Source organism: Piliocolobus tephrosceles, chromosome 2 (genome assembly GCF_002776525.5).
Source record: "Piliocolobus tephrosceles isolate RC106 chromosome 2, ASM277652v3, whole genome shotgun sequence".
NCBI lineage: Eukaryota > Metazoa > Chordata > Mammalia > Primates > Cercopithecidae > Piliocolobus > Piliocolobus tephrosceles.
The window spans coordinates 150646204-150669667 of record NC_045435.1 but is presented as its reverse complement, the minus strand read 5'-3'; the positions used below and the strand labels follow the sequence as shown (position 1 = coordinate 150669667).

Below are 23464 nucleotides of genomic sequence, written 5' to 3'. Positions count from 1 at the left end.
AGATTTAGTTGTATTGACCACTACCACCTGCTCCCTCCTCTCCTCCTCAGGCAAACATGTAGTTCCCATGCCCCATCTTCTCAACAGGTATAGTGTGATTCTGATTAGATTAATATTCAATAGGCTTACATTATAATGTCTATGTAAATGTTAATCCCAGCTCAGTTATAAGGTTTATCATAACCTTTCTTTCTTTTCTACACATACTTTGTTTTTCTTTGGGGTTACCAGTTGTCTTTTTGGGGTTAGTTTAGCTTTTATAAAGTTATCACCCAAACTCATGCCTAGTTGCATACATCTCTCAATTTGTTAAAGTATATTAGTCATTCTTCTAATTTTATCTTTTTGAATAAATCTTTCTGGAAACTTCCAACTTGCTCCAATCTGGGCTTGCTACTACTTTCCGGGTCTGCTATTTAGCAGTACTATAGTCTTCGGATCTCTATACATTATCATTCTGGGGATCTTTTTGTTTTGCTTTGGATCCTCTATTTCCTAGTTCTTAGGTATTCCTCCTCCTTAGTTTATGTCCTCATTTTTGTACAGCATATCCTCCAGTGGATTCCTAGGGTACATGAGAATCATTTTTTTTGAATCTTTAATGTCTAAACATGGCTTTATTTTACACTCAAAATTAACTACTAGTTTAGCCAGATGTTGAATCTAGGTTAGAAGTAATTTTTTCTCAGAACATTTTTTTTTTTTTTTTTGAGATGGATTCTTGCTCTGTCACCCAGGGTGGAATGCAGTGGCGTGATCTTGGCACACTGCAACTTCCACCTACGGGATTCAAGTGATTCTCCTGCCTCAGCCTCCCGAGTAGCTGGGACTATAGGTGCCCACCACCATGCCTGGCTAATTTTTGTATTTTTAGTAGCGATGGTGTTTCACCATGTTGGTCAGGCTGGTCTCGAACTCCTGACTTCACGTGATCCACCTGCCTCGGCCTCCCAAAATGCTGGAATTACAGGCATGAGTCACCACACTTGGCCATTTCTCAGAACTTTCAAAGTATCACTCCATTGTCTCGCTTTTGGTGTTGCTACTGAGAAGTCTGCAGCTATTTTAATTCCTCGTTCTTTGTTAGAATTTTTCTTTTCCAACTCTATGAGTCAGTAAGATTCTTTTGTTTGCAGATTTCTAAACTTTTTCAGTAATACATCTGACTGTAGGTTTGTTTTTTCTTGAGTGGGTCAGTCTATGGACTTTTCCTATCTTAAGACTCAGTTATTTTATTAATGGAAAAATTTCTCAGATTGTATTTTTGATATTTCCTTTCTTTTATTTTCTCTGTTCACTCTGAAATTCCTATTTTAAAAAATTTCTGGGCCAGTTCTCTCATTTTCTTATGTTTTTCTCTCTTCTATTTATTTTATATTCTATTTTCAGGGGAGATTTCCTCAACTTTATCTTCTAACTCTTCCACTGAGTTTTACATTTTAGAAAAATGTATACATTAGAAAAGGTATTACATTAGAAAAATATAACATTTAGAGAACAAAAAAATGTATTAAAATATGATATTTGTTTTCTTGTTCTGCATAGCCTGTTTCCTCCCAGTTGCTTTTTTCTGTTTTTGTTTGTCTTTCATTATCAAATCCTCTCTTCAAGTATCTGGTGATCCTTGGCTATCTTGTCCATATAAAATCGTATGAACTAAAAAGCTAAGAGAAGTTCTGTTTCGATGGAGCTTGTTAATGGTGGGGTCCACTATAAAGTAACTGGGTGTTTCCTTGGAGCACCCCTGGGGTAAGTATATTTATAGCTGTGTATGTGCGTGTGTGTCTTTTGCCTAGAGAAAACCCTTCCAAATCTCTTGCCTGAAGGCTATCCATACTGGTACTCTGGAAAGCAAGTTGGGGAGGCCTGGGGTCTCAAATTTAGCATTTAAGTATTCACTACCCCTTTTTCAGTAGGGTGGTTCACACTGGAATGTGCCTGATCTCTTAGACCACATACATTCTGTTGTACACTTTTCGGAGAATTAAATTATCAGTCTTTTGTTGACGTAGGGAAGGAAATCTAATTCCTCTTTCAGAAGCTTCTGACCAGTTGTCTTCAGTTCTGCCTTCATTTTCACTTGTAGATCCTGAGCTTCTGGAGAATTTTACAATGTAAGTCAAGCTGCTTCTTTGTTTTTGACCTACCACTGACTTAAGGTTCAGCTTTCTTAGGCTGCTTAGTTGTCAATTTTCATCTGTTTTCCAAGTAACAATATTTTATTGCTACTGTTTTCTCTTTTGTTTTCTTATTTTTTGAGGGTTTATCTTTAACTGCCCTTGTCCTTGCAGTGGAATTTTAGGAGGGAACAGAGCTAAATGCTTGCACTAAAGGTGCCATGTTTAAACTAAAGTTCCTCTCTGCTCTTTTATATACTACAGAATCACAGTTCCTACATATTGAAGGGATCCCTAAGAGGGCAGATAGTTAAACTCTTTCTGTCAGAGAGCAAAAATGTTTAATTTGCAGGTAAGGTGGTTAAAACTCCAGAAACTGAGTGTCTTGCCCCAAGAAATACAAAGTCACACAGATAGAGAACATAATATTCTATGTACCTTAAATAATTATCTCTCAAAGGTTTAATTGTTTGTTTGTTTTTCTAATTTAGGATAATGTCAGTTATAGCTAGATCCTTTTCTGTATTACCTTGGCATCCTCTTCCACAGGGCAGATGAGTTCTTATTAAGATATTAGATGTTAAACTACAGTCATGTGACACATAATGATGTTTTGATCAACAACAGACCACATATATGATGGTGGTCCCATAAGACTGTAATGGAGCTAACAAATTCTATTGTCTAGTGACATCATAGCTGTCATAATGTCATAGTGCAATGGATTCAGTGTTTGTGGTGATGCCAGCCTACTGTGCTGCCAGTCATATGTAAGTATGGCACATACAATTATGTACAGTGAATAATAATCGATTGTGTTACTGGTTTATGTATTTACTATACTATACTTTTTATCATTATTTTATAATGTACTTCTAGTTACATATATTAAAAAAAGAGTTAACTTTAAAACAGCGTCATGCTGGTCTTTCAGGATGTATTCCAGAAGAAGGCATTGTTAACACAGGAGATGACAGCTCCATGAGTGTCACTGCCCCCCAAAGACCCTCCAGGGGGACAAAACTTGGAGGTGGAAACAATGATACTGATGATCCTGACCCTGGTTAGGCCTAGCCTAATGTGCTTGTCTCCATTTTTAACAAAAAAGTTTAAAAAGTAAAATAAAAAAATTCAAAAACAGAAAAAGACCACAGAATAAAGATGTAAGAAAAAGAATTTTTGTACAGCTAAAAAATGTGTTTGTTTTGAGCTAAGTGTTATTACAAAAGAAACAAAAATTTAAAGTTCATAAAGTAAAACTTATAGTAAGGTAAGATTAATTTATTTTGAAGAACTGTTGATTAAATAAATATAGTGTGGCCTAAGTGTACAGTGTTTATAAAGTCTACAGTAGTGCACAATAATCCTAGGCCTTCACATTCACTCACTGCTCACTCATTCATTCGCCCAGAGCCACTTCTAAGCTCCATTCATAAGAAGTGCACTAGACAGGTGTACCATTTTTTTTTTTCCTGTATACCTTACAATTTTCTGTACCTTTTATATGTTTAGATACAAAAATACTTACCATTGTTATAATTGCCTACAGTATTCAGTACAGTGCCATGCTATACAGGTTTGTATCCTAGGAGTAACAGACTATACCATACAGCTTAGGTGTGTAGTAGGTGGTACCATTTCGTTTGTATAAGTACACTCCACGATGTTTGCACTATGATGAAATTGCCTAACAACACACTCCTCTGAATGTATCACTGTTGTTAAGCTATGCATGGCTGTTATAAAATGTGGTTAAATGTGAAGTTGGCTTATAATAATTTCAGACACAACCAAGTTTTTAAAGCAGTGGATATGCCTTAGCTATATCCTTTCGAGAAATGTATATAAAGAATTTTACAGGCTGGACGCAGTGGCTCATGTCTGTAATCCCAGCACTTTGGAAGGCCAAGGTGGACAGATCACTTGAGCCCAAGAGTTCCAGAGCAGCCTGGCCAATATGGCAAAACCTCGTCTCTAATAAAAATACACAAATTAGCCAGGCATGGTGGCACACACCTGTAATCCCAGCTTCTTAGGAGGTTGAGGCATGAGAATCACTTAAACCCAGGAGGAGGAGGCTGCAGTGAGCCAAGATTGAGATTCTGTCTCAAAAAAAAAAAGAAAAAGAAAAAAAGAAGAATTTTACAGGGTATTAAAATATAATTTAAATGTATAGCTTTTTATATGGTAAATCAATTATTTTTAATTTTCAAGAAATATTTTAAATGGAAAAAACAGTTTGGTTTGTTCCAGCTTCCATCATTTATTTGTTAAATTTTATAAGAAAACACCGGCTTTGAAGAAAAGGCATTTGTAGAGAAAAAAAGGAGTGGGATTTGGGAAAGATTCAACTTATTTTAAAATGATGCTACTTTATTTCCAGTGCAATACAGGCTACAGCCTTAAAATACTACTAAAGTATAATAATAAAATACTTTTGATAAGTTAATTCCTTTTAGTCCATAAAATTTTTAAGAGCTTTATAAAACTGGGCACTAACACAGCTTTCATAAATGCAGCACTCTATGGAGGAAAATGAAGAATGAAGAGAAAATTGTCCTTAAATACTTACAGATTCTTTTCTGCCCATAGTTTTGCTGTGTGAGCGGGAACGTGAGATGTTGCTAAAAAAGGAATCTTTTTTAGTAGCAGATGAAGGTGGGGAGCCAGTGAATTCTCTTCCTCCAGGCAAACTCTCAACACTTGGAGATGAACTGATGTTTTTAGAACTTTGCCCTGTAAGAAAAATTAAGTAGCAATAATGAAACACCAGACTCTTTCACTAAGCTACTGAATCTACTGTTTTTAATAAATGATGATCAATTATGATACCACTAGGTTGATACTATCAACATAATGACACTATGGAGTATTAAAATGCATGCATTTATATGTATCAGAATAGCCACCATTTTTTAAAAAAATAGTGAAGTATCTACCACCATAGTTTTCTATGTTTTTTTAATACTACAATTATCCAAGCATTGCACACATATAAAAGAACTAAAAAAAAAAAGGGTGGGGGGGGCACCCAAGTTGGCCGAATAGGAACAGCTCCAGTCCCCAGTTCCCAGCGTGAGCAACACAGAAGACGGGTGATTTCTGCATTTTCAAATGAGGTACAGACTGACACCTCACACCTCACACGACTGGGTACACCTCTGAGACGAAGCTTCCAGAGCAAGAATCAGACAGCAACACCCGCTGTTCAACAATATTCTTTCTTCTGCAGCCTCCACTGCTGATACCCAGGCAAACAGGGTCTGGAGTGGACCTCAAGCAAACTCCAACAGACCTGCAGCTGAGGATCCTGATTGTCAGAAGGAAAACTAACAGAAAGGACACCCACACCAAAACCCCATGAGTACATCACCATCATCAAAAACCAAAGGCAGATAAAACCACAAAGATGGGGAAAAAGCAGTGCAGAAAAGCTGGAAATTCAAAAAATCAGAGCGCATCTACCCCTACAAAGGAACGTAGTTCATCACCAGCAATGGAACAAAGCTGGACAGAAAATGACTTTGACGAGTTGAGAGAAGAAAGCTTCAGTCGGTCAAAATTCTCAGAGCTAAAGGAGGAACTACATACCCAGCGCAAAGAAACTAAAAACCTTGAAAAACGCATGGATGAATGGATAACAAGAACAATCAGTGCAGAGAAGACCATAAAAGAACAGATAGAGGTGAAAACCATGACATGAGAACTACGTGACAAATGCACAAGCTTCAGTAACCGAATCCATCAACTGGAAGAAAGAGTATCAGTGACTGAAGATCAAATGAATGAAATGAAGCAAGAAGAGAAGTGTAGAGAAAAAAGAGTAAAAAGAAATGAACAAAGCCTCCAAAAAAATATGGGATTATGTGAAAAGACCAAATCTACGTCTGACTGCTGTGCCTGAAAATGACGGGGAAAATGGAACCAAGTTGGAAAACACTCTGCAAGATATCATCCAGGAGAACAATGTCCCCAACCTAGTAAGGTAGGCCAACATTCAAATTCAGGAAATACAGAGAATGCCTCAAAGATACTCCTCGAGAAGAGCAACTCCAAGACACATAATTGTCAGATTCACCAAAGTTGAAATGAAGGAAAAAATGTTAAGGGCAGCCAGAGAGAAAGGTCGGGTTACCCACAAACAGAAGCGCATCATAATAACAGCAGATCTCTCGGCAGAAACTCTGCAAGCCTGAAGAGAGTGGGGGCCAATATTCCACATTCTTAAAGAAAAGAATTTTCAACCCAGAATTTCATATCCAGTCAAACTAAGTTTCATAAGTGAACACGGAGAAAGAAAATCCTTTATAGACAAGCAAATGCTTAGAGATTTTGTCACCACCAGGCCTGCCCTACAAGAGATCCTGAAGGAAGCACTAAACATGGAAAGGAACAATAGGTACCAGCCATTGCAAAAACATGCCAAAATGAAACAATTGGTACCAGCCATTGCAAAAACATGCCAAAATGTAAAGTTCATCAATGCTAGGAAGAAACTGCATCAACGAATGAGCAAAATAACCAGCTAACATCATAATGACAGGATCAAGTTCACACATAACAATATTAACCTTAAATGTAAATGGACTAAATGGTCCAATTAAAAGACACAGACTGGCAAACTGGATAAAGAGTCAAGAACCATCAGTTTGCTGTATTCAGGAGACCCATCTCACATGCAGAGACACACATAGGCTCAAAATAAAGGGATGGAGGAAGATCTACCAAGGAAACGGAGAACAAAAAAAAAAGCAGGGGTTGCAATCCTAGTCTCTGATAAAACAGACTTTAAACCATCAAAGAAAGATCAAAAGAGACAAAGAAGGCCATTACATAATGGTAAAGGGATCAATTCATCAGGAAGAGCTAACTATCCTACATACATATGCACCCAATACAGGAGCACCCAGATTCATAAAGCAAGTCCTTGGAGACTTACAAAGAGACTTAGACTCCCATACAATAATAATGGGAGACTTTGACACCCCACTGTCAACATTAGACAGATCAACCAGACAGAAAGTTAACAAGGATATCCAGGAATTGAACTCAACTCTGCAACAAGCAGACCTAACAGACATCTACAGAACTCTCCACTCCGAATCAACAGAATATATATTCTTCTCAGCACCACATTGCACTTATTCCAAAATTGACCACATAGTTGGAAGTAAAGCACTCCTCAGCAAATGTAAAAGAACAGAAATTATAACAAACTGTCTCTCAGACCACAGTGCAATCAAACTAGAACTTAGGACTAAGAAACTCAATCAAAACCACTCAACTACATGGAAACTGAACAACCTGCTCCTGAATGACTACTGGGTACATAATAAAATGAAGGCAAAAATAAAGATGTTCTTTGAAACCAATGAGAACAAAGATACAACATACTAGAATCTCTGGGACACATTTAAAGCAGTGTGTAGAGGGAAATTTATAGCACTAAGTGCCCACAAGAGAAAGCAGGAAAGATCTAAAATTGACACTCTAACATCACAATTAAAAGAACTAGAGAAGCAAGAGCAAACACATTCAAAAGCTAGCAGAAGGCAAGAAATAACTAAGATCAGAGAAGAACTGAAGGAGACAGAGACACAAAAAACCCTCCCAAAAATCAACGAATCCAGGAGCTGGTTTTTTGAAAAGAACAACAAAATTGATAGACCACTAGCAAGCTAATAAAGAAGAAAAGAGAAGAATCAAATAGACGCAATAAAAAATGATAAAGGGGATATCACCACCGACCCCACACAAATACAAACTACCATCAGAGAATACTATAAACACCTCTATGCAAATAAACTAGAAAACCTAGAAGAAATGGATAAATCCTGGACACTTACACTCTCCCAAGACTAAACCAGAAAAAAGTTGAATCCCTGAATAGACCAATAGCAGGCTCTGAAATTGAGGTAATAATTAATAGCCTACCAACCAAAAAAAGTCCCGGACCAGATGGATTCACAGACGAATTCTACCAGAGGTACAAGGAGGAGCTGGTACCATTCCTTATGAAACTATTCCAATCAATAGAAAAAGAGGGAATCCTCCCTAACTCATTTTATGAGGCCAGCATCATCCTGATACCACAGCCTGGCAGAGACACAACAAAAAAAGAGAATTTTAGACCAATATCCCTGATGAACATCGAGGCAAAAATCCTCAATAAAATGCTGGCAAACCAAATCCAGCAGCACATCAAAAGGCTTCTCCACCATGATCAAGTGGGCTTCATCCCTGGGATGCAAGGCTGGTTCAACATACGCAAATCAATAAACGTAATCCAGCATATAAACAGAACCAAAGACAAAAACCACATGATTATTTCAATAGATGCAGAAAAGACCTTTGACAAAATTCAACAGCACTTCATGCTAAAAACTCTCAATAAATTCGGTATTGATGGAACGTATCTCAAAATAATAAGAGCTATTTATGACAAACCCACAGCCAATATCATACTGAATGGGCAAAAACTGGAAGTATTCCCTTTGAAAACTGGCACAAGACAGGGAGGCCCTCTCTCACCATTCCTATTCAAGATAGTGTTGAAAGTTCTGGCTAGGGCAATCAGGCAAGAGAAAGAAATAAAGGATATTCAGTCAGGAAAATAAGAAGTCAAATTGTTCCTGTTTGCAGATGACATGATTGTATATTTAGAAAACCTATCGTCTCAACCCCAAATCTCCTTAAGCTGACAAGCAACTTCAGCAAAGTCTCAGGATACAAAATCAATGTGCAAAAATCACAAGCATTCTTATACACCAGTAACAGAGAGCCAAATCATGAATGAACTCCCATTCACAATAGGTTCAAAGAAATAAAATACCTAGGAATCCAACTTACAAGGGATGTAAAGGACCTCTTCAAGGAGAACTACAAACTACTGCTCAGTGAAATAAAAGGACACAAAGAAATGGAAGAACATACCATGCTCATGGATAGGAAGAATCAATACTGTGAAAATGGCCATCCTGCCCAAGGTAATATACGGATTCAATGCCATCCCCATTAAGTTACCTATAACTTTCTTCACAAAATTGGAAAAAACTGCTTTAAAGTTCATATGGAACCAAAAAAGACCCCACATTGCCAAGACAATCCTAAGCCAAAAGAACAAACCTGGAGGCATCATGCTACCTGACTTCAAACTATACTACAAGGCTACAGTAATCAAAACAGCATGGTACTGGTACCAAAACAGTGATATAGACCAATGCAACAGAACAGAGCCCTCAGAAATAATACCACACATCTACAGCCATCTGATCTTTGACAAATCTGACAAAAACAAGAAATGGGGAAAGGATTCCCTATTTAATAAATGGTGCTGGGAAAATTGGCTAGCCATAAGTAGAAAGCTGAAACTGGATCCTTTCCTTACTCCTTATACAAAAATTAATTCAAGATGGATTAGAGACTTAAATGCTAGACCTAAAACCATAAAAATCCTAGAAGAAAACCTAGGTAATACCATTCAGGACATAGGCATGGGCAAGGACTTCACATCTGAAACACCAAAAGCAAAGGCAACAAAAGCCAGAATCGACAAATGGGATCTCCTTAAACTAAAGAGCTTCTGCACAGCAAAAGAAACTACCATCAGAGTGAACAGGCAACCTACAAAATGGGAGAACATTTTTGCAATCTACTCATCTGACAAAGGGCTAATATCCAGAACCTACAAAGAACTCAAACAAATTTACAAGAAAAAAACAAACAATCCCATCAAAAAGTGGGCAAAGGATATGAACAGACACTTCTCAAAAGAAGACATTCATAAAGCCAACAGACACCTGAAAAAATGCTCATCATCACTCGCTATCAGAGAAACGCAAATCAAAACCACAATGAGATACTATCTCACACCAGTTAGAATGGCAATCGTTAAAAAATCAGGAAACAACAGGTGTTGGAGAGGATGTGGAGAAATAGGAACACTTTTACACTGTTGGTGGGACTGTAAACTAGTACAACCATTGTGGAAAAGAGTATGGCGATTCCTCAAGGATCTAGAACTAGAAATACCATTTGACCCAGCCATCCCATTACTGGGTATATACCCAAAGGATTATAAATCATGCTGCTATAAAAACACATGCACACGTATGTTTACTGGAGAACTATTTACAATAGCAAAGACTTGGAATCAACCCAAATGTCCATCAGTGAAGAGTGGATTAAGAAAATGTGGCACATATACACCATGGAATATTATGCAGCCATAAAAAACGATGCGTTCGTGTCCTTCGTAGGGACATGGATGCAGCTGGAAACCATCATTCTCAGCAAACTATCACAAGAACAGAAAACCAAACACCGTATGTTCTCACTCATAGGTGGGAATTGAACAATGAGATCACTTGGACACAGGAAGGGGAACATCACATACCGGGGCCTATGGTGGGGAGGGAGGAGGTGGGAGGGATAGCATTAGGAGCTATACCTAATATAAATGACGAGTTAATGGGTGCAGCACACCAACATAGCACATGTATACATATGTAACAAACCTGCACATTGTACACATGTACCCTAGAACTTAAAGTATAATAATAATTTAAAAAATCCACTTGTAACTGCTGCTAATCAGAGGGTATATTCAGGGCAACTTGAATCTGTACTCCTGAGTTGCAATCTTCAAGCCTGGCCCAAATAAACTCTCTACTTATATTTAAAAAAAAAAAAAAATCAAAGTTTCAGTAAACAATGGTTAAATGACTAGGTTTTTCTTCACTAATGGAATCATCCCTTAATTACAGAAACCAGAATCTATTATACCGCACTCTACATTAGCAAGATTAAAAAAATCCAAATCTTTGGCCAAAGTTTTTCAAAAAAGCATCTCTCCTCTTCCCTCTGGTAAAGGCAGGTGTCACTGAGAATTCAGGAACATTAACATTTTAGCAAACACCTGAAGAAGGTGAAGTACCCGCTTTGCAGAAAATATGCAAAAACGGCAAGTCCTAAGGCCCTAATGCAGGATCTTCGTGTGTTCAAGGAGATCACAAAGTGACCAGTATGGTTAGAGCTAAGAGCGAGGAGGAGAAGGGTAAGAGATGAGGTTTGAGAGCAAGCAGGAGGATTAGAACAGGTCGGGATTTGTAGATGATTTTGATTACTTTTACTCTGAGAAGGGAAGCTATGGGATGTCACTAGCGGGTTTGAGGAGAGAAGTGACGTGATTTGACTTACATTTTAAAAGGATTGCTCTGGCTGTTGTGTTGAGAACAGAATCAGAGACAGGCAAGGGGGGGGGGTGAGTCGAGGGGAACAAAGGCAAAAGCAGAGGAACCAATTTTTGCTAATGCAAAAATGTAAATACTCAGAATGATCATAGCTTGGTGGTGAGAGGTGGTCGTATTTTGGACAAAAGTGACTGGATTTACTGATGAATCCACTAGGAGTATGAGAGAAAGAGAAGAGTCAAGCTTAACTTCCAATTTTTGGCCTAAGCAAGAAGAATGATGGAGTGGCTATTTACTGAGGTGGGGAAGGGTGAAGAGAAGCAGGTTTTAGGAATAAGATCAGCAGTTTAGTTTTAGACCTGCTGAGTCTATGGTGCCTAGTCAGATATCCAAATAGAGATGTCACATAAGCAGTAGGGAATGAGTCTGGATTTCAAGGAAGAGATGTGAGCTAGAGATACAAATTTGGAAGTCAGGACCGTAGAGACTGTATTTAAACCATGAGGTTATCAATGGAGAAGCCATAGACAGAAAAGGGATTTAGGCCCACAGATTGGCCCCTTGGAAATTGTTACAATTTAAAAGTCAGAGATATCACGAGAAAGCAGCAAAGCTGATTGACAAGCAGCAGCCAGAGGTAGGAAGAAAATCAAGTAGATAATAATAGTTACTTTATAGATTAACCTTCTCCAATCTTGGGTCAAAGGTTGTTACAATATAGTTAGAATAGTAATTACCTACTCCCAGTCCCTGAGAGTCCCTGATTGTCCCTGATCTCAAGACAATTTTATTACACTGAAGCTTCCTCTGCATTAAACATGAAGTATTCAGATTAAGTTTCTGTCCTCCCAGAGTGCAGAACCTAGGGGCAAGGAGGTAAATGATAAACCAAGAATGTTAACAAGAATGTTATATTTCTTAGGAGAGAGCTATTACCTCCCGCTTGGATAGAAGGAGAGTCAAGCCACATTTCAGAAGGAAGTGTGGCAGATTTGGAGGGCTGATGTATCTCTCTTTAAGGAAATATTTGTGACTTCAAGGAAGATTGGTTAGCTGATAGCCTCTAGCTATTAGATTGTTCAGGATCTGCCTCAGGTTTTAAACTAAGATCATGCTCTTCTCAGGGTGGTTCCCAGTTAGTGACTGGGAAAAAAGGGTCTACCCATTTCCAGTCAATACAGGACTCCTCTAATAGGAAATCTTGGCTGCAGAGTTCCCCTTTGAACTGGCAGAGACTTGTTAGATTTGCATCATGGTCTGCCCCCATCCCTCTGCCCAACTCTGATTCCTCCTCTTTTCCTTTCACATGTGTTATTCCCCCAATAAACTCTCTGTACTTCTAATTCTATCTCAGGGTATGCTTCCTGAAGAATCCAACTTGTAATGCATGATATTGGAGCTGAGTCTTGAAGGACTCCTGAAGTTAGGAAAGAGTAGAGAACAGGCCCCAAGGCCTAGAAGTAGCCTATGCTTATAAGGGCCTAGAATATGAAAATTCCAACTACGCCTTTATTTCTTCCCTTCTCTGCCTCCATGTTCCCCACCCACCACCAGGACTCCAGGCCTTAACTTCCCAGGGATACCTTTTCATGGTAATAAGCTCAATAACACGAGGTCCTAGAATATTAGAACCAAACAAGATCTCAGGAACCACCTATTTTTTTCTATTTTTAAAACTATCCTACTTATATGCAAATACACTTTCATTATAAATAGATTAACTGTTGAAAACAACACTTTGAGATATAATTCTTATGCCATAACATTCACCTTTTAAAATAAATAATTCAGAGTTTTTAAAAGTACATTTACAGAGATGCATGACGATCAAAACTATCTACTTGAGAACAACTTGATCACTGATAAAAGAAAATTCATGGCCATTAGCAGTTATTCCCAATACGCCCCCTCTTCTCATAGTCCTTGCAATCACAATCTACTTCTGGCTCTATGAATTTGCCTTTTCCAGACATGTCATGTACATGGAATGATATTATATGTGGTCTTCTGTGACTGGCTTCTTTCTCTTGGGACAGTGCTTAAAAGTCCATCTATTTTATAGCATTTATTAGCACTTCATTCCTTTCATTGCCAAATACTATTCCATTGTATGGGTACCACATTTGGTTTATATACCCATCAGTTGATGAACATTTAGCTTATACCCATTTTTGGCTATTATGAATAATGCTGCTATGAACATTCCTGTATTTTATGTGGACATATTGTTTCCCTTTGTCTCAGGTAGATATCTAGAAGTGGAACTGGTGGTTCAATATGGCAACTCTGCATTTAATATTTTGAGAAACTGCCAGTTTTCAAAAGTGACTACACCATTTTACATTTCCATCAGTATTGTATAAGCATTCCAATTTCTCCACAGGCTTGTCAACACTTACTCTTTTTATTTCAGCCAGTCTAGTGGGTGTGAGATGGTATCTCATTGTGATTTTGATTTGCAATTTTCCAATGGCTCATGATGCTTAGCATCCTTTCAGGTACTTATTAGGCACTCATCTTCTTCAGAAAAATGTTTGCTCAAATCTTTTGCCCATTTAAAAAGTTGGGGTATTTTCCTTTTTATTTTTGAGTTGTAAGTGTTCTTCATATGTTCTGGGTGCAAGTTCCTTATCAAACATATAATTTGCAAAAAGTTCTTCTGTGTTTGTCTTTTCACTTATTAATGGTGTCCTTGGAAGCCCAAAACTACTTAATTGGATGAAGTCTCATCTACCTATTTTTTCTTTTGTTGCTTGTGCTCATGGTGTCATATCTAAGAAACTACTGCCTAACCTGAGGTCATGAAGATTTACTCAAGTTTTCTTCTAAGGGTGTTATAGTTATAACTCCAGAATTTAATTCTATGACTTGTTTTGAGTTAATTTTTGTATAAAATGTGAAGTAGTAGCTCAAGTTCATTCTTTTGCATGTGGATATCTAGTTTTCCCAGAACTATTTGTATAAAAGACTACTCTTACCACACAAATAATCTTGGCACCCGTGTTGAATATCAACTTACCATACTCTCAACTCTATTCCATTTATAGATGATGACCTTTATGTCACTATCACATTGTTTTGATGAAAATAACTATATAACAAGTTTCAAGACATGTGAGTTCTCCAGCTTTGTTCTCTTTCAAGATTGTTTTGGGGGTGCTTTGCATTTCCATATGAATTCTAGAATCAGTTTGTCACTTTCTCCAAAAAAGACATCTGGAATTTTGATAGGTATTACAGCAAATATATAGATCAATTTGGTAGTACTGCCATATTAATAATACAAGATCTATGAAAAATAAATTTATATTATCTTTTATATTTACCTACACAGCTACCTTTATCAGAACTCTTTTGCTTTGTGTGGATTTGAACTGATGTCTAGTGTCCTTTCATTTCAGCCTGAAGGACTTTCTTTATCATGTCTTACAGGGAAGGTTTACTAGCATTGAATACTCTCAGTTTCTGTTTATCTGTAATTGTCTGAATTTCTCTTTCCTTTTTGAAGAATAGTTTTATTGGATATATAATAGAACTCTAGACTGACCGGCTTTTCATTATTTTGAATATGTCATCCTACTGCCTTCTGGATTCTCTGGTTTTTGATGAGAAGTCAACTTTCAATCTTACTGAGGAACTCATGTATTATGAGCTGTTTCTCTATTGCTGCTTTCAAGACTCTCTTTGTTGTCAGCTTTTGACAGTCTATGATGTGTCTAGGTGTAGATCTCTTTGAGTTTATCCTGCTTGGAGTTAACTGGACTTCTTTGAGGTATGTACTAATGATTTTCATAAAAATTGTGAAATATTTCAGCATTTCTTCAAATATTCCATCTTCCCCTCTCTTTTTCTTCTCTCCTGAGGCTCTCACTATCTGTACATTATTATGCTTCATGGTGTTCTGCAGGTCCTTGAGGCTTTGTTTTCCTTTATTCTTTGTCTTTCTGTTCCTCTGACTGGATAATTTCAGTTGACATATATTCCAGGTTCTGATTCTTTGTCAGCTCAAATCTGCTGTTGAGCCCCTGTAATAACTTTTAAAATTTCAGTTGCTGTATTTTTCAACCTCAGAATATCTATTTAATTCTCTTTTTATAAAGCCCCTATCTTTTTACTGATATTCTCTATTTGATGAGACACTCTTCCCATTCATTCCTTTAGTTCTTTAGAAAGGGTTTCTTGCAGTTCTTTGACATATTTACAGTAGCTGACTTAAAGTCTTTATCCAGTAAGTCTAATGTCCAGGCTTCCTCTGACAGGGTCTGTATTGCCTGCTTTTTCCCCTTTGTGTGGGCCATACTTTCCTGTGTGTGTGTTTTTTTTTTTCTTTCTCATGCCTTATAATTTTATTGAAAACTGGACATTTTAATAATATGTGGCAACTCTGGGAATCAGATCCCATTCCACCATCTGAACTTGTTTTTCTTGCTATTTGTTGCTGTTTTAGTAACTTTATTAAATTAATTCTGTGAAGTCTATATTCTTTGTTGTGTGTGGTCATGGAAGTTTCTGCCTGGTTACCTTAGTGGTCCATAAAGAGACAGAGATTTCCTTTCATTAAATGCCTTGAACCAATAAGTCTGTTAGCCTTTGCAAGGGGCTCTTTGTATGTGTTGTGACAGCAGTCAGTCTACAACTCTTAGCCTTCATTCCTGCCTTTTAGAGCCTTAAGTTCACTAAGAGTTGGGAGATTATGCCCCCCTCAAGTCTTCCTTGGGCATGTGCACAATACTGCACACCCGTGTGGTCTTCTAGAATCCCAGGAATATGTTGGAGCTTTTCAAAGCTCCTTATGGACATCTCGTTCCCCAGATCTTCCTTTTCCGTTTTTGGCTAGCCTCTGATTTTCCTGTTAAATTTTTGGCTAGCATCTTGTTTTCTCCAACTGGTAATGCTGTCTTAGGCAGCTATGATGTTTAATAATTCCTACTGACAATTTAACATACACTTAATGATAGGGTTTGTTAGCATAAGGCCCTATGAGTGAGCTCTGGGGAGCTGCTGAACATGTCAAATGGTGACAATTCACTGGGGATAGAAGTTTTAGGGTACTCCAGACACATTCTGCATCCTCCTGTGGTTGTAAGGTTACTCACCAGTTTTCAAAGCTACTGTAGAGCTAGAAAGAGGGTGATGGGAATAGGGCAAGCTAATACGCCATAAAACTCGCTGTTCGTACTAAGATTCAGCCAGTTTTCTTTGATTGTTGTCATCCTTTGGTTAACTTTCAGAGTTCTGAAAAAGTTGGTTTTGATCATTTTTGTCACTCTTCTTATGATTTTATGGAGGAATAGATTTTCAGGGGTCCCTGTCATGCTACTCAAAAAGTGCTTCTCTCTGCTGACTTGCTTTCTGAACCTACCTTGATCTAGGAAATTTGTCTGTCATATGTCCTTTTTTTAAGAGCTGTGAAGAAAACAATTCTGTAGCACTCTTGAGTAGTCATTTAGGTTTCTTCTAATGTTTAGCTATTCCAAACAAAACACCAATTAACATTTTAGAAAGGTACATCTTTAGGCACAAACAGTTGGCTATTTCTACAAGGTAGAATTACGTAAGTGGAACTGCTATGTATAACTACATGCACATTTTAAATTTAGAAAAATAATTCCAAATTGCCCTAAGATTTTAACAATTTATAAGTCTCCTGCAATTTCTGAAGGCCTATCATCTTTGTGGAGACTGGATATGATGTGCTATTTTATATATGTGTGTGTGTATGCACATGTGTTTATATGTAAATATAACATGACATTATATCTTTATCTACTCATCTATTTATGTGGTTAATCAGATAGGGGAGGACTTCACTATGTTAGCTTAAAGTTTCCTGATAACTAGAGAGGCTGAGTATCTTTTAACATATCTACAGCCCATTTTAAGGTCCTTTGTGAACTCTGCTCATTTTACTTTTCAAAACTGATTCAGGAAAGTTTTTTCTAAATTCTGGAAATTAATCCTTTCTGTGTATGTCTTTTTCTTTTATATCTTTTATTTTTAGGGTCCTGCTTAGGAAGCATTTCTTACTCTAAGATAATATAATGGAATATAATTTAGGTATTATGAATCTAGGTTTTCCCTTTGTCCTTTTCATAAATTTCTCCTTTTTTTCTTTCAGGAATTTTTCCTTTCATGAATTTTCTCCCTGCTCCTTGGAACTCCTTAAGCCAGTGGCTTTTATTGCCTTGGAGGTGGTGGAAAATAACAGCTAAAACAAAAGGATGGCTTAGTTTTGAATTTCAAATTACTTTTAAAAGGCCATAGAACAAAAGACAAATCAAGAAGCCATGGCATTTTTGATTCACAATGCTTTTTGACAAAATGAAAAAAAAAAATCCTTCTTTTTATAAGGTTATATAACTGAATTTATTCATCTCTTCAAAGTTTCGATTATTTATTGACTTATAACCCTCTCTAGGGGCTAGTGACTTTTTAAAGGAATTGCTGTAATGACTTTTGGGATTTTTTGTTGTTATTGTTCCCTTATTAAGGATTTCTACTTCTTCTTGGGATAATTCATATCTTCCTTTAAAAAGCCATACGGGAGGTAGAATAATGCCTAAGCCCTCAATTCCCAGAGTCTATGATTTTGTTACCTTACATGGCAGAAGAGACTTTGCAGGTGTGATTAAGGTTAAGGATGTTGAGATGGAGACAGTATCTTGGGTTATGGTGGGACAATCTAATCCTGTGAGTTCTTAAAGTAGAAGAGGAAAGCAGAAGAATGGGCTAGAGAGAACAAACTCAAGAAAGAGGAGAGAGTTGAAACATGAGAGGGGCTTGGCCTGGTGTTGCTGGCCTTAAGGATGGAGAAATGGGGCCATAAACTGGGGAATATGTCATCTTCCAGAAGCTGGGAATGGGTCTCAGTTAACAGACAGTACAGGAATGAGGACCTTGGTCCTATAGTTAAAAGGAACTGAATTCTGTCAACATAGCAAATAAACAAGGAAACAGATTCTTCCCCAGAGCCTCCCGAAGCCTTGATTTTAGCCTAGAGAAATGTGTTTCAGACTTTTGACCTAGAGAAATGTTAAATAAATTTGTATTGTTTACATCACAAAGTTTGTGGTAATTTTTACCTTAGCAAGAGAAAACTTTGTCTACATTTTCAACTTACAAAGTTGTATGTAATAGTCTCTTACAACAACTTATCCTTCTTCTGTATCTTCAGTTATTTCACAATCCTTATTTTGAACGTGTTAGTGTTTTTCTCTCATTTATTCTTGATCAGACTTACTGAATACTGGATTACTTCACTGTTTTTAAAGAACTACCTTTTGGTTCACTCATGTAATCTGTTTCATTATGTGCTGTTCATCTTTTCTTTTATCCTTATTCATACCTTTACTTACTTTAGTTGTATTTTGATGTTCACTTTCTATCTTCCTGAGTTGTATGTTTAGATATTTTACAGTCTTTCTTGTTTTCTAATAACTGCATTTCTTCTGAGTGGCCTTTTATCTCTGTCTTTCAGGGTTTTGGTATTTGGCACTATCATTATCATGAACTTCTACATTTGTACTTTTCAAACATTTCCTTTTTAGTTCAAGAGTTCTTTAAAAGAATGATTTTACCTTTACAAGTGATGGGATGTGTGTGTGTACAAAATAAATATTTGGGAGGAGGGGGTAGCAGGTCTGTTGAGAGACCTAAATTCTTACATGTCCCCAAATGTCTATTTTTTTCTTCCCATTTGAATGTTAGCTTGGCTGAGAGAAGATTCCAGTTCAAAACAACTCTTCCTCAGAACTTTGAAAACAAACTCAAATGTCTTCCGGCCTTCAGTTTTACCAGTGAGAAATTTGATGTCTATCTGATGATTATCTTATAAACAAACTTTTTGTTTGTTCTCTCTGGAAACTTTTAGAGTTTCCTTGAAGCTTTGTAAATCTTTTATGGGGTTCCTAGGGTGTGGCATTTTTACTTTCATCCTGCTTATGGGATTTTTTTTTTTTCCATCTCTAGGCCAATTTCTTTCTTCAGCTCGGGGAAATTTTCTTTATTACTCCTGTGATATTATACTCTACTTATGATCTCCAGACTCTCAATATTTGACATTACAGTTCAATTTCTGCATTACATTTTTTTATACTCCTAGAAAAAGTTAGCATTTTGGTGACCACTATAACTTTTTTTCATTTTCTTCCAAAATGAAAAAATCGTTGTAAGCAGTTATATCTATTAAATCTTACAATATTTAGTTGCCTTGAACATTTTCTGAAGGGGGGAAGGCGTTATATAACAAATCTAATTATATGAAATTTGCATGTAAAATTCTATCAAAATCTGTTGAAAAGTTTTTCCATTCAAAAGAAATTACAATAAATAAAATAAAAATCTTCAAAAGCTTTCCTGATTTGTATAAATCAATTGTTTTCATGTTGAAATTATATTAAGACCCAAAAACCTTTTCTTTGATTCTAGATTTTATATACATCGTAGCTGGGCACTATTAATTTTTTTCCAACCTTCTCTATATACGTATTTCCCTAGTTTGCCTATTCCCCCCCCCCCAAAAAAAATCAGAAAATTAGAATACACTTCAGCAATGTGAATTTGCAAAATATTTGTCCATGTGTATATCTGCACCTTTACATATATTATTTCATTTAATCCTAATGACATTGTGAGATGGTTAAGTATGAGAAAATTGAGGCTTGGATGCTTTAATTCACTTGCTCAAGAACACAGTTATGAATACCACTAGAAACATCATAAGTTAAACCCAGATTTGTCCAAACTTAAAAGCCTATGCTGGCTGGGTGTGGTGGTGGCTCACGCCTGTAATCCCAACACTCTGAGAGGCCAAGGTGGGTGGATCACCTGAGGTCAGGAGTTCAAGACCAGCTTGGCTGACCTGGCGAAACCCCGTCACTACAAAAAATATATAAATTAGCTGGGCGTGGTGGTGCGTGCCTGTAGACCCAGCTACTGAGCAGAATCAGGAAAATCGCTTGAACCCTGTAGTCCCAGCTACTTGGGAAGAAACAGGAAAACCCTGGAGGCAGAGGTTGCAGTGAGCTGAGACTGCACCACTGCATTCCAGCCTGGGTAACAACAGAGCAAGACTCTGTCTCAAAAAAAACAAAAACAAAAACAAAAACAAAAGAAAGACTATGCCAATATATATAATTAAATTTAAATTTCTGAATCCTGAAGAATGACTCCAATGAATTATTATTTCAAAATGACAAACAATTTTGGAAATAGGCCTTTCTACCCAATTTCTAGGATACATATATTTTATGAATGGCTTTTTCTAGGAACAGAAAATATCTGATGGTCAAGCTTCTTGTATTCAATTACTAGTGTTCCTGCTTATATTACAACAGACAAATTTCACTAAGGGCATGAAGTATGGTCATTATCAGTTTCACCTCCTGGGAAAAAAGCTAGCACAGTGCCTGCACATTGTGGGGCTACAATAAATGTTTGCTGATGTCCAATCTGGAATATCTGAAAATAATTATATACACCAGTGCTGCTCAATAGAAATATAATGTGAGCCACACACGTAATTTTTATGTTAGTATTCACACTTAAAAAGTAAAGATAAAATTAATTTTAATAATCTATTATCAGCCTGACATGAAGACAAAATAAAAAATTATTGACAAATTTTACATTTATTTTTTCATACTGAGTCTTCAAAATGCAATGCATATTTTATACTCACAGCATACATTTCAAGAGCTCAGTGGCTACATGTGGCTATGGGATACCATATTAGACAGCAAGGGTATAAACTAATGAACAGTCATGTTTGTGACATGAAGGTTATTATATTTTGTGACTATTGTAACAAAATAAAGCAATGATGTGTCTGGGAGAAATCTTTAGAATACCTGCTTTAATAGGTTAGCTCATCAATTCTTAACGGTATGAGAATAATTAAACATCCAGAAAGAATTTGAAAGCACTTGTTCCCTTGAGGGGCAACAACACCCAGAGGTTTCTTTTGCAGCTATTATCCTGCTTAGTAAACTTCCTTTACAGTGGTAATACTAACATCAGCTCTTATCAAAACTTATTTGCGAACTATAAAATTTCAAATTGGTGCTAGTATTAATAAGGAACCTGGTCTACATCTCACATTAAAAACATATGTTTCTCCTCAATTATAAAAATTAGCTTACTAACATATTTTTGTGCCCTCTGGGGACATAAACATCAGACCCTTAAGAAAATGGAGTCACCAGAACATGTTCCCAAAGGGATGATGGAGAGCACAGTCTACTGTCCATGCCTGCAGGTTCTACACCTGGAGATTTAACCAACGGATCAAAAATATCAAAAAATAAAATGAAACATAAAAAATAACAGGCCAGACGTGGTGGCTCACATCTGTAATCCCAGCACTTTGGGAGGCCGAGGCAGGCAGATCATTTGAGGTCAGGAGTTAGAGACCAGTCTGGCCAACATGGTGAAACCCCATCTCTATTAAAAATACAGGTCGGTTGCAGTGGCTCACGCCTGTAATCCCAGCAGTTTGGGAGGCCGAGGCGGGTGGATCACGAGGTCAGGAGATTGAGACCATCCTGGCTAACATGGTGAAACCCCATATCTATCAAAAATACAAAAAATTAGCCAGGCGTGGTGATGGGCACCTGTAGTCCCAGCTTCTCGGGAGGCTGAGGAAGGAGAATGGCGTGAACCCGGGAGGAGGAGCTTGCAGTGAGCCAAGATCGCATCACTGCACTCCAGCCTGAGCAACAGAGTGAAACTCCATCTCAAAAAAAAAAAAAAAAAAAAAAAAAAAATTAGCAAGCTGAGGCACGAGAATCACTTGAATCTGGGAGGTGGAGGTTGCAGTGAGCCAGGAGCACAACACTGCACTCCAGTCTGGGTGACAGAGCGAGAATCAGTCTCAAAACAAAAACAAAAAACCAATCAACCAAACCACAGAACACAAATAGGACAAATAAAAATACAGTATAACAGGCTGGGTGAAGTGCCTCCCACCTGTAATTCCAGCACTCTGGGAGGCCGAGGCAGGAGGATTGCCTGAGCCCAGGAGTTTGAGACCAACCTGGGCAACATAGTGAGAACCAAACTGTGAGATAGAGTGGTGGTGTGTGCCTGTAGTCCACTCATTTCTACAATAAAAATGAAAAATCAGCCAGGTGTGATGGCACACACTTGTGGTCCCACCTACTCAGGAAGCTGAAGAGGGACAATCACTTGAGCCCAGGAGGTAGAGGCTGCAGTGAGCCGTGATTGCACCACTGCACTCCAGTCTGGGCAACAGAGTGGGACCCTGTCTCAACAACAACAGCAGCAAACTCAGTATAACATAGCATTTACACTGTATTCGCTATTATAAGTAATCTAGAGATGAAGGATAGAAGAAAATGTGCATAGGTTATATGAAAACACTATACCATTTTATAAAAGAGACTTGATTATATGTGGGTTTTGGTATCCACAGGGGTCCTGGAACCAATCCCCCACAGATACTGAGGGACAACTGTATTTCCTCTAGAGATAGATACATATAAAAAGCCCAGGTACCTGGAGTAGTCTTGCTGCAAGATAAAAGGATGCACTATCAGACTTCTCTGACTTTTTCATATCTAGTATGCACAGAATCTGATCACATTTGTATGGCACACTGGGGTAGATGGATGAGGGCTCATCCAGGCTTCCCCTGGACAGCTCCAGAGCTGAGGGGTCAGTATTCGCAGCAAGCTTATAACCCATAAGCTACACAGCGGTTCTAAAGCTCTCTACATACCTTCTTTTTTGTTTTTGACAAAGAGAGGAACAGCACTTAACATTTTTGTTGCACTAAAATTTAAAGCCTATTCTTAGAGGCACATTCTATAATATGCTGCTGTGGGGCCCTGCCCAATTCCCTCTTCAGGTCCAAGGTACTTATTTCCCCCAGCTGCTGGAAATGCTGGCTGTTGATGGCTCTCCTGAGTTCTTCTCTGGAAACTGCCCGCAGCTGAAGAGAGTTTCCTTGCCCAAGGTCATGCCCCTTCCCTGGGAATTAACTCCAATCCAGTGACTGGTTTGATTGACAAATAAAAGCTGGCCCCCTTGCCTCAAGGTAGAAAACTCTAGAGGACTACCCCAGCCCCAGAGGGTTCCAGCAGCGAACTGCGAAGCAGTTTAGCTCTCCCCCTGCCAATGTTGCTTCTTTCACTCCCC

At 37.7% G+C, this 23464-nt stretch overlaps 1 protein-coding gene across 16 annotated transcripts in view; it reads right to left on the bottom strand.

Moving 5' to 3' along the window:
* TBC1D5 (TBC1 domain family member 5) overlaps positions 1-23464 on the bottom strand; it is a 606671-nt gene that overhangs the window by 52818 nt on the left and 530389 nt on the right. For all 16 annotated transcript variants that reach the window (XM_023207336.1, XM_023207339.1, XM_023207341.1 and 13 more), the window contains one exon: positions 4690-4853. In XM_023207336.1, the coding sequence (XP_023063104.1) occupies positions 4690-4853 (164 nt within the window). The remainder of the gene's footprint in view (positions 1-4689; positions 4854-23464) is intronic.